This window comes from Salmo trutta, chromosome 18, assembly GCF_901001165.1.
Source record: "Salmo trutta chromosome 18, fSalTru1.1, whole genome shotgun sequence".
NCBI lineage: Eukaryota > Metazoa > Chordata > Actinopteri > Salmoniformes > Salmonidae > Salmo > Salmo trutta.
The window spans coordinates 57,174,751-57,190,804 of record NC_042974.1 but is presented as its reverse complement, the minus strand read 5'-3'; the positions used below and the strand labels follow the sequence as shown (position 1 = coordinate 57,190,804).

The window sequence follows — 16,054 nt, the reverse complement described above, 5'->3', positions numbered from 1 at the left end:
CCCAGATTTACCTCTGCTGCAGAGGATAAGTTCATTAGAGTTAACTGCCCCTCAGATTGCAGCCCAAATAAATGCTTCACAGAGTTCAAGTAACGGACACACATCAACATCAACTGTTCAGAGGAGACTGCGTGAATCAGGCCTTCATGGTTGAATTGCTGCAAAGAAACCACTACTAAAGGACACCAATAATAAGAAGACTTGCTTGGGCCAAGAAAAATGAGCAATGGACATGAGACCGGTGGAAATCTGTCCTTTGGTCTGATGAGTCCAAATTGGAGATTTTTGGTTCTAACTGCCGTGTCTTTGTGAGATGCAGAGTAGGTGAACGGATTATCTGCGCATGTGGGGTTCCCACCGTGAAGCATGGAGGAGGAGGTGTGATGTTGTGGGGGTGCTTTGCTGGTGACACTCTGTCATTTATTTAGAATTCAAGGCACACTTAACCAGCATGGTTATCATAGCTTCACAGATCTTCATTGTAAAGGGTTTAAACACTGTTTCCCATGATTGTTCAATGAATCATAAACAATTAATGAACATGCACCTGTGGACCGGTCTTTAAGACACTAACAGCTTACAGATGGTAGGCAATTAAGGTCACAGTTATGAAAACTTATAACACTAAAGAGGACTTTCTACTGACTCTGAAAAACGCCAAAAGAAAGATGCCCAGGGTCCCTGCTCATCAGCGTGAACGTGCCTTAGGCATGCTGCAAGGAGGCATGAGGACTGCAGATGTGGCCAGGGCAATAAATTGCAATGTCTGTACTGTGAGACGCCTAAGACAGCGCTACAGGGAGACAGGACGGACAGCTGATCGTCCTTGCAGTGGCATACCACGTGTAACAACACCTGCACAGGATCGGTACATCCGAACATTACACTTGCGGGACAGGATGGCAACAACTGCCTGAGTTACACCAAGAATGCACAATCCCTCCATCAGTGCTCAGACTGTCCGCAATAGGCTGAGAGGCTGGACTGAGGGCTTGCAGGCCTGTTGTAAGGCAGTTCCTCACCAGACATTACCGGCAACAACGTTGCCTATGGGCACAAACCTGCTGTCGCTGGACCAGACAGGACTGGCAAAAAGTGCTCTTCACTGACGAGTCGCGGTTTTGTCTCACCAGGGGTGATGGTTGGATTCGCGTTTGTCGTTGAAGGAATGAGCGTTACACCGAGGCCTGTACTCTGGAGTGGGATCAATTTGGAGGTGGAGGGTCCGTCATGGTCTGGGGCGGTGTGTCACAGCATCATCGTACTGAGCTTGTCATTGCAGGCAATCTAAACACTGTGCATTACAGGGAAGACATCCTCCTCCCTCATGTGGCGCCCTTCCTGTAGGCTCATCCTGACATGACCCTCCAGCATGACAATACCACCAGCCATTCCTGCAAGGCAGGAATGTCAGTGTTCTGCCATGGCCAGCGAAGAGCCCGGATCTCAATCCCATTGAGCACGTCTGGGACCTGTTGGATCGGAGGGTGAGGGCTTGGGCCATTTCTCCCAGAAATGTCCGGGAACTTGCAGGTGCCTTGGTAGAAGAGTGGGGTAACATCTCACAGCAAGAACTGGCAAATCTGGTGCAGTCCATGAGGAGGAGATGTACTGCAGTACTTAATGCAGCTGGTGCCACACCAGATACTGACTGTTACTTTTGATTTTGACCCCCCCCCCCCCCTTTGTTCAGGGACATATTATTAAATTTCTGTTAGTCACATGTCTGTGGAACTTGTTCAGTTTGTCTGTTGAATCTTGTTATGTTCATATAAATATTTACACATGTTAAGTTTGCTGAAAATAAACGCAGTTGACAGTGAGAGGACTTTTCTTTTTTTGCTGAGTTTATTTTGATTTTAACACTTTGTTTTTAGTTACTACATGATTCCATATGCGTTATTTCCTAGTTTTGATATCTTCACTATTATACAATGTATAAAATAGTAAAAATAAAGAAAAACCCTTGAATGAGTAGGTGTGTCCAAACTTTTGACTGGTACTGTATACAACTATCAAAGTCCCATGCCAAAATCACTGCGTGTACAGTATCATATAGCAGTGTTTCCCAAATACACTGCTGGTTTGTGGCCAGTACATCCTGGGTAGCGTGTGTGTTTTTGTATTTTAGTATACAGTGTCCGTATCAGTATAGCACATCAAGATTCATTGGCATAGTTGGCTCCTCACCCTGAGAGAGTAAGTTGATGTGAGGTGCTTCATCACTTCAGGCAACACTCCTATGCTTGCTGCTCTCCACAGGCAGTTCAATGTAGGTCAGCACCTGATGGAGGAAAGAAGAGAGGAGAGGGCAGGCAAGGAAATGGGAGAGGGGATGGGGAGAGGGCAAGCGAGGAGGGGATGGGATGGGCAGAGCAGAGGGAGAGGGCAGGCAAAAGAGGAGAGGATAGGAGGGGATGGCATTTTAGTGGATCTGAGTTGATGGGAGTGGAGGAGGATGAAGAGGAGATTGGGATATAGAGATTGAGTGGGACTATTATGTTGTGTATATAAACCAGCCAGAAGTTGTCAGCTGCAGTAATCTCAGTGTGCTGATTAGAGGGATTCAGAGCTGTAGTGTGTTAGTCTGCTGAGCAGATCAGACTAGGGAGTGAAACGGAAGTGAAAAGAGGTCATGGTCTCACCCTGGATAAGCCTCCGTTTTGAACGGTCTAGAGAGGGATGTTTACTTTTGACCACTACATCAAAGCAGATTGTGATGCTTTTTAGATTGAAACAGATTTAAACATTTTGTTTTTGTTCACAAGGCACTCATTTGTGATTTTCAGCGGTTTCCCCTAACACAGGTGTTACATTATGTGTGTGGCAGCAGCCCTCCAGTCTTTCAGTAGTAGCAGGCGCTGCCAGTATCCACAGGTTTGTCCTCCCAGTCTCTCCCTGGCTCAGCCAATCAGCATCGAGCTGGGAGGAGGCATATGTTACCAGCTCTAATGCTGCCTCAGCATCCGAAAGGGAGGGATAAGGGGGGTGGGAGGCGGGGGGAGAGAGAAAGAGGGAGGGGAGAGCGAGAATTCTAGACTGTACAGCGGCAGCGGTGTCGCAGCTTAGCAAAGAAAGAAGGACAAGCAAGAGTATCGTCTGACAGAAAGAAGATACAATACATCAGAGTGAAGAAAGGGAAAACCACACTCTCTCTCTCTCTCTCTCTCTCTCTCTCTGCATGATGTCACAGTAGTGTTGAACTGAAGCCGGCATCACTCTACAGTAGCAGTTGCTGCTCTGTCTCTCTCTGCCGCCGCCACCGCTGCTGCTAATGGGATTGCTGCTGCTGTTGTTGTTTCTGTGGCCGTTGCTCGTTGGCCTGCTGGTCTGAGCTCACATAGCTCGAGACCGCTCTACTCTGAACCAGATCTCCTGTACCTGACCATTCTTCTCACTCCAGCAGTCAGCGACAGACCATGTGTATGTCAGGTGTACTTTGTTGACAGACACCAAGGGGAAGTATACTTCTTTGCGTTGTGATCCAGGGACAGTGTGTAAAAGCTTCAGAGGCGTGTGTTTTAGCCCCCCTCCCCTGGTCCCAGCATTGTGGGACGCTGGGCCATGTTCAGGGAGGGCCATGAGCCCGGGGCGTATACTGTTGTTTGTCTTTGGCTTTGTGGGGGGGGCTGTGGTCATTAACTCTGCCGTGCTGGTCTCTCTGTCTGTCCTGCTGCTGGTGCACTACTCTGTCTCTACTGGCCTCCCTGCCCTGCCACGACCCAACAGGTACTGTACGACCGTGTGTGTGTGTGTGTGTGAGAGAGACAGAAACGCAGCCTACTTTAAGTCGCCTCACTCCTGAAGGTAACTCTCTGTGAAAGGGATAAGTGTGTTTACCTCTTTCTCCTTCCTGTCCTCTTCTCCATCTCTGCTCTTTCTCTGTTCCTACTCTGTCCTCTTATCCTCTCTTCTCCTTGTTTCACGCTGTACATTTATCTGCTTGCTTACCCCTCTAACTCCACCTCATCCCTCTTTCCCTTGCTTGTTTACTTCCTGTGGGTTAAAGCCAGTTGCCATTATATTAACATGTGGTTACCATGCTGTTGCTGTGTTTATGACAGACAGCCAGGCATTATGGTTCTGCAGGCTGAAAGTAGGTCAGGTGAGAGAACCTTCTCAGACAGTAGATACTCAGACACACTCATCCATTCTAACATTGCATATTATTTATGTTGATGTATAATTTATTTATACAGTTGATTCCATTTGATAAATAAAACATCTCCTTTACAAGAGGGACCTGTCACAGCTGTATGCTATTTTTGGTTTTAGGATATTTCTGTGAGAGTTGAAAAAATATAGTTGATTTTTAGTTAAGCTTCTCTCCATTTTATGTCCAATGGCAGGCAGTGAGGCCTGTCTTTGTCTCTCCAAAGTGGTGTGTCGATTGTCTATGGGCTGCTATTAAGTACAGCTTGCTCTTTTTAACATGGAAGCCATTGTTTCTGCCTACGGTACTTTACTGTTAGCTCCTCATTGATGTGGGTGGGTTAATATTGAGCTCCACTTCCATTGATGTTTAAAGTAGGCTTGGGCGGTGTACCATTTACTGGGGTATTTAGAAATTGCCACGGGAGGGTTTTTCAATACCTTTTGGAACTGTTTCAAATCAAATGTTATTTGTCACATGCGCCAAATACAATAGGTACCTTACAGTGAAATGCTTACTTACAAGCCCTTAACCAACAATGCAGTTCAATAAATGGAGTTAAGAAAATATGTTCTAGATAAACTAAACAAACAAAAAAATTTGAATAAAAAGTAACACAACAAAATAACGAGGCCATATAAGGGGTTCCGGTAGTCGAAGTAATTTGTACATATAGGTAGTGGTAAAGTGACTATGTATAGATGACAAACAGCGAGGGGGGGGGGGGGTCAATGTAAATAGTCTGGGTGGCCATTTGATTAATTGTTTTGCAGTCTTACAGCTTGGGGGTAGAAGCTGTTAAGGAGCGTTTTGGACCTAGACTTGACGCTCTGGTACCGCTTGCCGTGCGGTAGCAGAGAGAACAGTCTCTAAGACTTGGGTGACTGGAGTCTTTGCCCTAGTATATAGGTCCTGGATGGCAGGAAGCTTGGCCCCAGTGATGTACTGGGCCATAAGCAAAACCCTCTGTGGTGCCTTAGTCGGATGCCGAGCAGTTGCCATAAAGCCATGGCCCAGTTATGGCCCAGTTATGGCAACTGCTCGGCATCCGACTAAGGCACCACAGAGGGTTTTGCTTATGGCCCAGTACATCACCAAGCCATGTCAGGATGCTCTCAATGGTGCAGCTGTAGAACTTTTTGAGGATCTAGGGACCCATGCCAAATCTTTTCAGTCTCCTGAGGGGGAAAAGGTGTTGTCGTGCCCTCTTCGTGACTGGCTTGGTGTGTTTGGACCATGATAGTTTGTTGGTGAGATGAACACCAAGAAACTTGAAGCTCTCGACCCGCTCCACTACAGCCCCGTCGATGTGAATGGGGGCGTGTTATGCCCTCCTTTTCCATCCTCTTCCACGATCAGCTCTTTTGTCTTGCTCACATTGAGGGAGAGGTTGTTGTCCTGCCACCACACTGCCAGGTCTCTGACCTCCTCCCTATAGGCTACCTCATCGTTGTCGGTGATCAGGCCTACCACTTTTGTCGTCAGCAAACTTAATGATGGTGTTGGAGTCGTGCTTAGCCACACAGTCTTGGGTGAGCAGGGAGTATAGGAGGGGACTAATCAGGCACACCTGAGGGGCCCCAGTGTTGAGGATCAGGGTCCTTAGCTTAGTGATGAGTTTTGTGAGCACTGTGGTGTTTGAATGCTGAGCTGTAGTCAATGAACAGCATTCTCACATAGGTGTTCCTTTTGTCCAGGTGGGAGAGGGCAGCGTGGAGTGCGATTGAGATTGCGTCATCTGTGGATCTGATGGGATGGTATGCGAATTAGGGTTTCTGGGATGATGGTGTTGATGTGAGCCATGACCAGCCTTTCAAAGCACTTAATGGCTACCGATGTGAGTGCTACGGGGCGGTATTCATTTAGGCAGGTTCCCTTTGCTTTCTTGGGCACAGGGAATATGGTGGTCTGCTTGAAACATGTCAATATTACAGATTCGGTAAGGGAGGGGTTGAAAATGTCAATGAGACACTTACCAGTTGGTCCAGACATGCTCTGAGTACATGTCCTGGTAATCCGTCTGGCCCTGCAGCCTTGTGCGGCAGCAGGTAGCCTAGTGGTTAGAGCATTGTTCTAGTAACCGGAAGGTTGCAAGATCAAATCCCTGAGCTGACAAGGTACAAATCTGTCGGTCTGCCTCTGAACAAGGCAGTTAACCCACTGTTCCTAGGCCGTCATTGAAAATAAGAATTTGTTCTTAACTGACTTGCTTCGTTAAATAAAGGTCAAATAAAAAATGACATACATTTTTTTTAACCTGTTTTAAAGGTCTTGCTCACATCGGCTAGGGAGAGCGTGATCACCCAGTCGTCCGGAACAGCTGGTGCTCTCATGCATGCTTCAGTGTTGCTTGCCTCGAATCGAACATAAAAGGCATTTAGCCTGTCTGGTAGGCTCACGTCACTGGGCAGCTTGTGGCTGGGTTTCCCTTTGTAGTCCGTAATAGTTTGCAAGCCCTGCCACATCCAACGAGCGTCGGAGCCGGTGTAGTATGATTCAATCTTAGTCCTGTATTGAAGCTTTGCTTGTTTGATGGTTCGTCTGAGGGCATAGCGGTATTTCCTAAAAGCGTCCGGATTAGTGTCCCCCTCCTTGAAAGCGGCAGCTCTAGCCTTTAGCTCGGTGCGGATGTTGCATGTAATCCATGGCTTCTGGTTGGGATATGCACGTGTGGGGACGACGTCGTAGATGCACTTCTTGATGATGCCGGTGACTGAGGTGGTATACTCCTCAATGCCATTAGATGAATCACGGAACATATTCCAGTCTGTGCTACCAAAACTGTCCTGTAGCATCTGCGTCATCTGACCACTTCCATATTAAGCGAGTCACTGGTACTTCCTTCTTTATTTTTTGCTTGTAAGCAGGAATCAGGAGTATATAATTATGGTCAGATTTGCCAATTGGAGTGGGAGGGAGTGCTTTGTATGCGTCTGTGTGTGGAGTAAAGGTGGTCTAGAGTTTATTTTCCTCTGGTTGCACATGTGACATGCTGGTAGAAATTAGAGGTTGACCGATTAATCGGCATGGCCAATTAGTTAGGGCCGATTTCAGGTTTTCATAACAATCGGTAATTGGCGTTTTTGCATGCCGATTTTGGCCGATTACATTGCAATCCACGATGAGACTGCATGGCAGGCTGACCACCTGTTATGCGAGTGCAGCATCAAAAGGACCTGGTGGCTGCAAGGAGCCACGGTAAGTTGCTAGCTAGCATTAAACTTGTCTTATTAAAAACATTCAGTCTTAACATAATCACTAGTTAACTACACATTGTTGATGATATTACTAGTTTAACTAGCTTGTCCTGCGTTGCATATAATCAATGCAGTGCCTGTTAATTTATCATCGAATCACAGCCTACTTCAACTTCGCCAAACGGGTGATAATTTAACAAAAGCGCATTTGTGAAAAAAGCACAATCGTTGCACCAATGTACCTAACCATAAACATCAATGCACTTTTTCACTTTTCTTAAAATCAATACACTAGCATATTTTTTGAAACCTGCATATTTAGTTAAAAGAAATTCATGTTAGCAGGCAATATTGACTAGGGAAATTGTATCACTTCTCTTGCATTCAGTGCAAGCCGAGTCAGGGTATATGCAGCAGTTTGGGCCGCCTGGCTCGTTGGGAACTGTCTGAAGACCATTTCTTCCTAACAAAGACCGTAATTAGTTTGCCAGAATTTTACAGAATTACAACATAACATTGAAGGTTGTGCAATGTAACAGCAATATTTAGACTTAGTGTTGCCACCCGTTCAATAAAATACGGAACGGTTCCATATTTCACTGAAAGAATAAACTTTTTGATTCCGAAATGATAGTTTACGGATTTGACCATATTAATGACCTAAGGCTCGTATTTTTGTGTTTATATTTCAATTATGTCTATGATTTGATAGAGCAGTCTGACTGAGCGGTGGAAGGCAGCAGCAGGCTCGTAAGCATTAAATCAAACAGCGCTTTCCTGCGTTTGCCAGCAGCTCTTAGCAATGCTTGAAGCACAGCGCTGTTTATGACTTCAAGCCTATCAACTCCCGAGATTAGGCTGGCAATACTATAGTGCCTATAAGAACATCCAATAGTCAAAGGTGTATATAAAATACAAAAATAGTTGACGCGTCATAATGCCTATAATAATGACAACCTAAAACTTAACTGGAATTTTGTATTTTTTTTTATTTCACCTTTATTTAACCAGGTAGGCAAGTTGAGAACAAGTTCTCATTTACAATTGCGACCTGGCCAAGATAAAGCAAAGCAGTTCGACACATACAACAACACAGAGTTACACATGGAGTAAAACAAACATACAGTAGAAAAATAAGTCTATATACAATGTCAGCAAATGAGGTGAGATAAGGGAATTAAAGGCAAAAAAGGCCATGGTGGCAAAGGAAATACAATATAGCAAGTAAAACACTGGAATGGCAGATTTGTAGTGGAAGAAAGTGCAAAGTAGAAATAGAAATAATGGGGTGCAAAGGAGCTAAATAAATAAATACAGTAGGGAAAGAGGTAGTTGTTTGGGCTAAATTATAGATGGGCTATGTACAGGTGCAGTGATCTGTGAGCTGCTCAGACAGCTGGTGCTTAAAGCTAGTGAGGGAGATAAGTGTTTCCAGTTTCAGAGATTTATGTAGTTCGTTCCAGTCATTGGCAGCAGAGAACTGGAAGGAGAGACGGCCAAAGGAGGAATTGGCTTTGGGGTGACCAGAGAGCTATACCTGCTGGAGCGCGTGCTACAGGTGGGTGCTGCTATGGTGACCAGTGAGCGGAGATAAGGGGGGACTTTACCTAGCAGGGTCTTGTAGATGACCTGGAGCCAGTGGGTTTGGCGACGAGTATGAAGCGAGGGCCAGCCAACGAGAGCGTACAGGTCGCAGTGGTGGGTAGTATATGGGGCTTTGGTGACAAAACGGATGGCACTGTGATAGACTGCATCCAGTTTATTGAGTAGGGTATTGGAGGCTATTTTGTAAATGATGTCGCCGAAGTCGAGGATCGGTAGGATGGTCAGTTTTACGAGGGTATGTTTGGCAGCATGAGTGAAGGATGCTTTGTTGTGAAATAGGAAGCCAATTCTAGATTTAACTTTGGATTGGAGATGTTTGATGTGAGTCTGGAAGGAGAGTTTACAGTCTAACCAGACACCTAGAATATGTGGACAACTACAAATACTTAAGTCAGAACCGTCCAGAGTAGTGATGCTGGACGGGCGGGCAGGTGCAGGCAGCGATTGGTTGAAGAGCATGCATTTAGTTTTACTTGTATTTAAGAGCAGTTGGAGGCCACGGAAGGAGAGTTGTATGGCATTGAAGCTCGTCTGGAGGGTTGTTAACAAAGTGTCCAAAGAAGGGCCAGAAGTATACAGAATGGTGTCGTCTGCGTAGAGGTGGATCAGAGAATCACCAGCAGCAAGAGCGACATCATTGATGTATACAGAGAAACGAGTTGGCCCAAGAATTGAACCCTGTGGCACCCCCATAGAGACTACCAGAGGCCCGGACAACAGGCCATCCGATTTGACACATTGAACTCTATCAGAGAAGTAGTTGGTGAACCAGGCGAGGCAATCATTTGAGAAACCAAGGCTATTGAGTCTGCCGATGAGGATGTGGTGATTGACAGTCGAAAGCCTTGGCCAGGTCAATGAATACGGCAGCACAGTATTGTTTCTTATCGATGGCGGTTACGATATCGTTTAGGACCTTGAGCGTGGCTGAGGTGCACCCATGACCAGCTCTGAAACCAGATTGCATAGCGGAGAAGGTGCGGTGGGATTCGAAATGGTCGGTAATTTGTTTGTTGACTTGGCTTTCGAAGACCTTAGAAAGGCAGGGTAGGATACATATAGGTCTGTAGCAGTTTGGGTCAAGAGTGTCCCCTCCTTTGAAGAGGGGGATGACAGCAGCAGCTTTCCAATCTTTTGGAATCTCAGACGACACGAAAGAGAGGTTGAACAGGCTAGTAATAGGGGTTGCAACAATTTCGGCAGATAATTTTAGAAAGAAGGGTCCAGATTGTCTAGCCCGGCTGATTTGTAGGGGTCCAGATCTTGCAGCTCTTTCAGAACATCAGCTGACTGGATTTGGGAGAAGGAGAAATGGGTAAGGCTTGGGAGAGTAGCTGGGGGGTGCAGTGTTGTTGACCGCGGTAGCCAGGTGTAAAGCATGGCCAGCCGTAGAAAAATGCTTATTGAAATTTTCGATTATAGTGGATTTATCGGAGGTGACAGAGTTTCCTATCCTTAGTGCAGTGGGCAGCTGGAAGGAGGTGTTCTTATTCTCCATGGACTTTACAGTGTCCCAGAACGTTTTTTAGTTTGTGTTGCAGGAAGCAAATTTCTGCTTGAAAAAGCTAGCCTTGGCTTTTCTAACTGCCTGTGTATATTGGTTTTTAACTTCCCTGAAAAGTTGCAAATCACGGGGGCTGTTCGATGCTAATGCAGAACGCCACAGGATGTTTTTGTGTTGGTTAAGGGCAGTCAGGTCTGGAGAGAACCAAGGCCTATATCTGTTCTTGGTTCTAAATTTCTTGAATGGGGCAAGCTTATTTAAGATGGTGAGGAAGGCATTCAAAAAAAATAACCAGGCATCCTCTACTGACGGGATGAGGTCAATATCCTTCCAGGATACCCGGGCCAGGTCGATTAGAAAGGCTTGCTCGCTGAAATGTTTCAGGGAGCGTTTGACAGTGATGAGTGGAGGTTGTTTGACCGCTGACCCATTACGGATGCAGGCAATGAGGCAGTGATCGCTGAGATCTTGGTTGAAAACAGCAGAGGTGTATTTAGAGGGCAAGTTGGTTAGGATGATATCTATGAGGGTGCCCGTGTTTACGGCTTTGGGGTGGTACCTGGTAGGTTCATTGATAATTTGTGTGAGATTGAGGGCATCAAGCTTAGATTGTAGGATGGCTGGGGTGTTAAGCATGTCCCAGTTTAGGTCACCTAGCAGCACGAGCTCTGAAGATCGATGGGGGGCAATCAGTTCACATATGGTGTCCAGAGCACAGCTGGGGGTAGAGGGTGGTCTATAGCAGGCGGCAATGGTGAGAGACTTGTTTTTAGAGAGATGGATTTTTAAAAGTAGAAGTTCAAATTGTTTGGGTACAGACCTGGATAGTAGGACAGAACTCTGCAGGCTATCTCTGCAGTAGATTGCAACACCGCCCCCTTTGGCCGTTCTATCTTGTCTGAAAATGTTGTAGTTCGGGATGAAGATTTCAGAATTTTTGGTGGACTTCCTAAGCCAGGATTCAGACACGGCTAGGACATCCGGGTTGGCAGAGTGTGCTAAAGCAGTGAATAAAACAAACTTAGGGAGGAGGCTTCTAATGTTAACATGCATGAAACCAAGGCTATTACGGTTACAGAAGTCATCAAAAGAGAGCGCCTGGGGAATAGGAGTGGAGCTAGGCACTGCAGGGCCTGGATTCACCTCTACATTACCAGAGGAACAGAGGAGGAGGAGGATAAGGGTACGGCTAAAAGCTATGAGAATTGGTCGTCTATGACGTCCAGAATAGAGAGTAAAAGGAGCAGGTTTCTGGGGGCGATAAAATAGCTTCAAGGTATAATGTACAGACAAAGGTATGGTAGGATGTGAATACAGTGGCGGTAAACCTTGGCATGGAGTGATGATGAGAGAGATATTGGAATATGGAAGACTCATGTTAAAAGGAACCACCAGCTTTCATATGTTCTGAGCAAGGAACTTAAACGTTAGTTTTTTTTACATGGCACATATTGCACTTTTACTTTCTTCTCCTACACTGTGTTGCATTATTTAATCCAAATTGAACATGTTTCATTATTTATTTGAGACTAAATGTATTTTCTTTATGTACTATAATAAGTGTTCATTGTTTATTCGGTGTTGTTGTAGTTGTCATTATTACAAATACATACAGTGAGGGGAAAAAAGTATTTGATCCCCTGCTGATTTTGTACGTTTGCCCACTGACAAAGAAATGAGCAGTCTATAATTTTAATGGTAGGTTTATTTGAAAAGTGAGAGACAGAATAACAACAAAAAAATCCAGAAAAACGCATGTAAAAAATGTTATAAATTGATTTGCCGTTTAATGAGGGAAATAAGTATTTGACCCCCTCTCAATCAGAAAGATTTCTGGCTCCCAGGTGTCTTTTATACATGTAACGAGCTGAGATTAGGAGCACACACTTAAAGGGAGTGCTCCTAATCTCAGTTTGTTACCTGTATAAAAGACACTTGTCCACAGAAGCAATCAATCAATCAGATTCCAAACTCTTCACCATGACCAAGACCAAAGAGCTCTCCAAGGATGTCAGGGACAAGATTGTAGACCTACACAAGGCTGGAATGGGCTACAAGACCATCGCCAAGCAGCTTGGTGAGAAGGTGACAACAGTTGGTGCGATTATTCGCAAATGGATGAAACACAAAAGAACTGTCAATCTCCCTCGTCCTGGGGTTCCATGCAAGATCTCACCTCGAGGAGTTGCAATGATCATGAGAAAGTTGAGGAATCAGCCCAGAACTACACGGGAGGATCTTGTCAATGATTTCAAGGCAGCTGGGACCATATTCACCAAGAAAACAATTGGTAACACACTACGCCGTGAAGGACTGGAATCCTGCAGCGCCCCCAAGGTCCCCCTGCTCAAGAAAGCACGTATACATGCCCGTCTGAAGTTTGCCAATGAACATCTGAATGATTCAGAGGACAACTGGGTGAAAGTGTTGTGGTCAGATGAGACCAAAATGGAGCTCTTTGGCATCAACTCAACTCACCGTGTTTGGAGGAGGAGGAATGATGCCTATGACCCCAAGAACACCATCCCCACCGTCATGGAGGTGGAAACATTTTGCTTTGGGGGTGTTTTTCTGCTAAGGGGATAGGACAACTTCACCGCATCAAAGGGACGATGGACGGGGCCATGTACCGTCAAATCTTGGGTGAGAACCTCCTTCCCTCAGCCAGGGCACTGAAAAGGGGTCTTGGATGGGTATTCCAGCATGAAGGTTCGAGTTGCCAAACGTCAGCCTCGAAACCTTAATGATTTGGAGAAGATCTGCAAAGAGGAGTGGGACAAAATCCCTCCTGAGATGTGTGCAAACCTGGTGGCTAACTAAAAGAAACGTCTGACCTCTGATTGCCAACAAGGGTTTTGCCACCAAGTACTAAGTCATGTTTTGCAGAGGGGTCAAATACTTATTTCCCTCATTAAAATGCAAATCAATTTATAACATTTTTGACATGTGTTTTTTCGTTATTCTGTCTCTCACTGTTCAAATAAACCTAACATTAAAATTACAGACTGATCATTTCTTTGTCAGTGGGCAAATGTACAAAATCAGCAGGGGATCAAATACTTTGCCCCCTCACTGTATATATAAAAATCGGCTGATTAATCGGTATCGGCATATTTTGGTCCTCCAGTAATCGGAATCGGCATGGAAAAATCATAATCGGTCAACCTCTAGTAGAAATGAGATAAAAACGGATTTAAGTTCATAGCTCTATGACTCACAGACAGTGCAAATAAGGAAAAAAAATAACCCTATGGAGATGTGACCAGCAATCAACAATCCACCTCTTCTCCCCGTCTTTATTCCTCCCCCTCTTCTTTCTCTGAATCCAGGAAGGAACGTCCCATCTCCATGGGGTTATTCCAGTTACCAGGAAGTGATTTGACCCCTGACCCGCAGAGGGAAACTGTGGAAACGCCGTCTGAATCCTGGAGATATAACGACCTGAGCCACCCTCACTCCAACACCAGCCTTAAGGTAACAATCTACTTCCCACCTGTTAATCGCTTTTCTCAGATGCCAACATTGTTCTAACATGCAGCCACTGTTTTGGACAGACTTTTCACAAATTCACTGTGTTCACAAAGTGTACTCGGTGGTTTAAGTCTGCAATCTAAGATGAATGACCGTACCCTCAGACCTGACCATCCCCCATGCCTCCTCTCCTCTTAGTATTTCCCAGAACTCTGTGGGGTGACGTAAGGCAGGGGTAATTTGGCCCAGAGTAGATACTCTGTGTCTTTGTGGAAACATACGCTTTCAACCCGTCACTCTGCCGAAGGACGGGAAGGCTTATTGAAAAGGAAGCTTGATTCAGTGCGTCTGCAGTACCAAAGCACGATTGAGAGGGAGACTTGAATCAGTGTGCCTGGAATGCCTAAGCAGGGGGGTGGGGTAAGAGTGTGTCTGTGTGTGGCTGAGGGCCCATGGAGAGAGAGGATTTGGGGCCAGGAGCAGGGGAAGAGTAGGAGAGAGGGAGAGAACAGGGGAACAGAGGAGCGAGAGAAGAGGGGAAGAGTCTAACAGAGAAACAGGACAGAGTGTCTGAGCAGACCGAAGGGCTGCTTTCTGCCAGGGCCACGCTAGAACCTCCCCACTGTTGCCCATAGAAACCACGCTGTGAGAAAAGTTCTATCATGAATACTCATTCATGATGGGCTGATTTTAAGTATTCATTTGTTGTGATATTTTTCTACACGGGGGTCAAATGGAATGATTCAGGTACCAGGAAGAGGGGTCTTTCATGTCAGAAGTTGCAAGACAACATTTGACGTAAGATATAGGACTGGCACTTAAGTTTCATCTACTTATGTTGAAGCTCAGTCCTGGCTGCTGCTAAATCATATTTTCTACAAAATCCTCCTCCCTTCTCTCTATCAAACCTTTGCTTTCTTTATCCCTGATCCCAGTAAACTGTCTCTTTCTCACTTTAGATGCCTCTGGCACAATAGAGGTGTCGCTGTGGATCTCTCACGCTGAGTTTTTAGCACACACACACAGCCTTTTCATCAGGCTCCCACAGTTCAGACTCACAGGGATGCCTTTGTGTGACACCTCCGATTCGACATTTCCAAAAGATTTACAGTTTTTGGTTACACTCCTCCCCCCTCTCCCACTCTCTCTTTCTCCCTCTCCCCCGCCGATTCGATCTGTCTCAAGTTTGCACACACACCAGTGTTTCCCATAGGATTTGTTTTCAGTACTTCAACCACTCCACAAATGTATTGTTAACAAACCTTAGTTTTGGCAGGTCGGTTAGGACATTTACTTTGTGCATGACACAAGTCATTTTTCCAACAATTGTTTACAAACAGGTTATTTCACTTATAATTCACTTATTCACTTATATTCATTATTTCACTTATATCACAATTCCAGTGAGTCAGAAGTTTACATACACTAAGTTGCCTGTGCCTTTAAACAGCTTTGGAAATTCCAGATAATGATGTCATGTCTTTAGAAGCTTCTCATAGGCTAATTGACTTCATTTGAGTCAATTGGAGGTGTACCTGTGGATGTATTTCAAGGCCTACCTTCAAACGCAGTGCCTCTTTGCTTGACATCATGGAAAAATCAAAAATCAACCAAGACCTCAGAAAAAAATGGTGGACCTCCACAAGTCTGGTTCATCCTTGTGAGCAATTTCCAAAGGCCTGAAGGTACCACGTTCATGTGTACAAACAATAGTACGCAAGTATAAACACCATGGGACCACGCAGCCGTCATACCGCTCAGGAAGGGAGACGCATTCTGTCTCCTAGTGATGAACGTACTTAGGTGCAAGAATGTGCAAATCAATCCCAGAACAACAGCAAAGAACCTTGTGAAGATGCTGAAGGAAACGGGTACAAAAGTATCTCTATCCACAGTAAAACGAGTCCTATATTGACATAACCTGAAAGGCCGCTCAGCAAGGAAGAAGCCACTGCTCAAAAACCACCATAAAAAAGCCAGACTACGGTTTGCAACTGCACATGGAGACAAAGAAAATACTTTTTGGAGAAATTTCCTCTGGTCTGATGAAACAAAAATAGGACTGTTTAGCCATAATGACCATCGTTATGTTTGGAGGAAAAAGGGGGAGGCTTGCTAGCCGAA

General features: G+C 45.3%; 1 protein-coding gene across 4 annotated transcripts in view; it reads left to right on the top strand.

Moving 5' to 3' along the window:
• Positions 1–16,054, top strand: part of LOC115153560 (C-Jun-amino-terminal kinase-interacting protein 4-like) — a 63,236-nt gene that overhangs the window by 24,796 nt on the left and 22,386 nt on the right. For 3 of the 4 annotated variants that reach the window (XM_029699140.1, XM_029699139.1, XM_029699142.1), the window contains exon 5: positions 13,789–13,933. In XM_029699140.1, the coding sequence (XP_029555000.1) occupies positions 13,789–13,933 (145 nt within the window). Of the gene's footprint in view, positions 1–3,172; positions 3,730–13,788; positions 13,934–16,054 lie in introns of those variants that run through there. The other variant, XM_029699143.1, reaches the window with a different exon arrangement.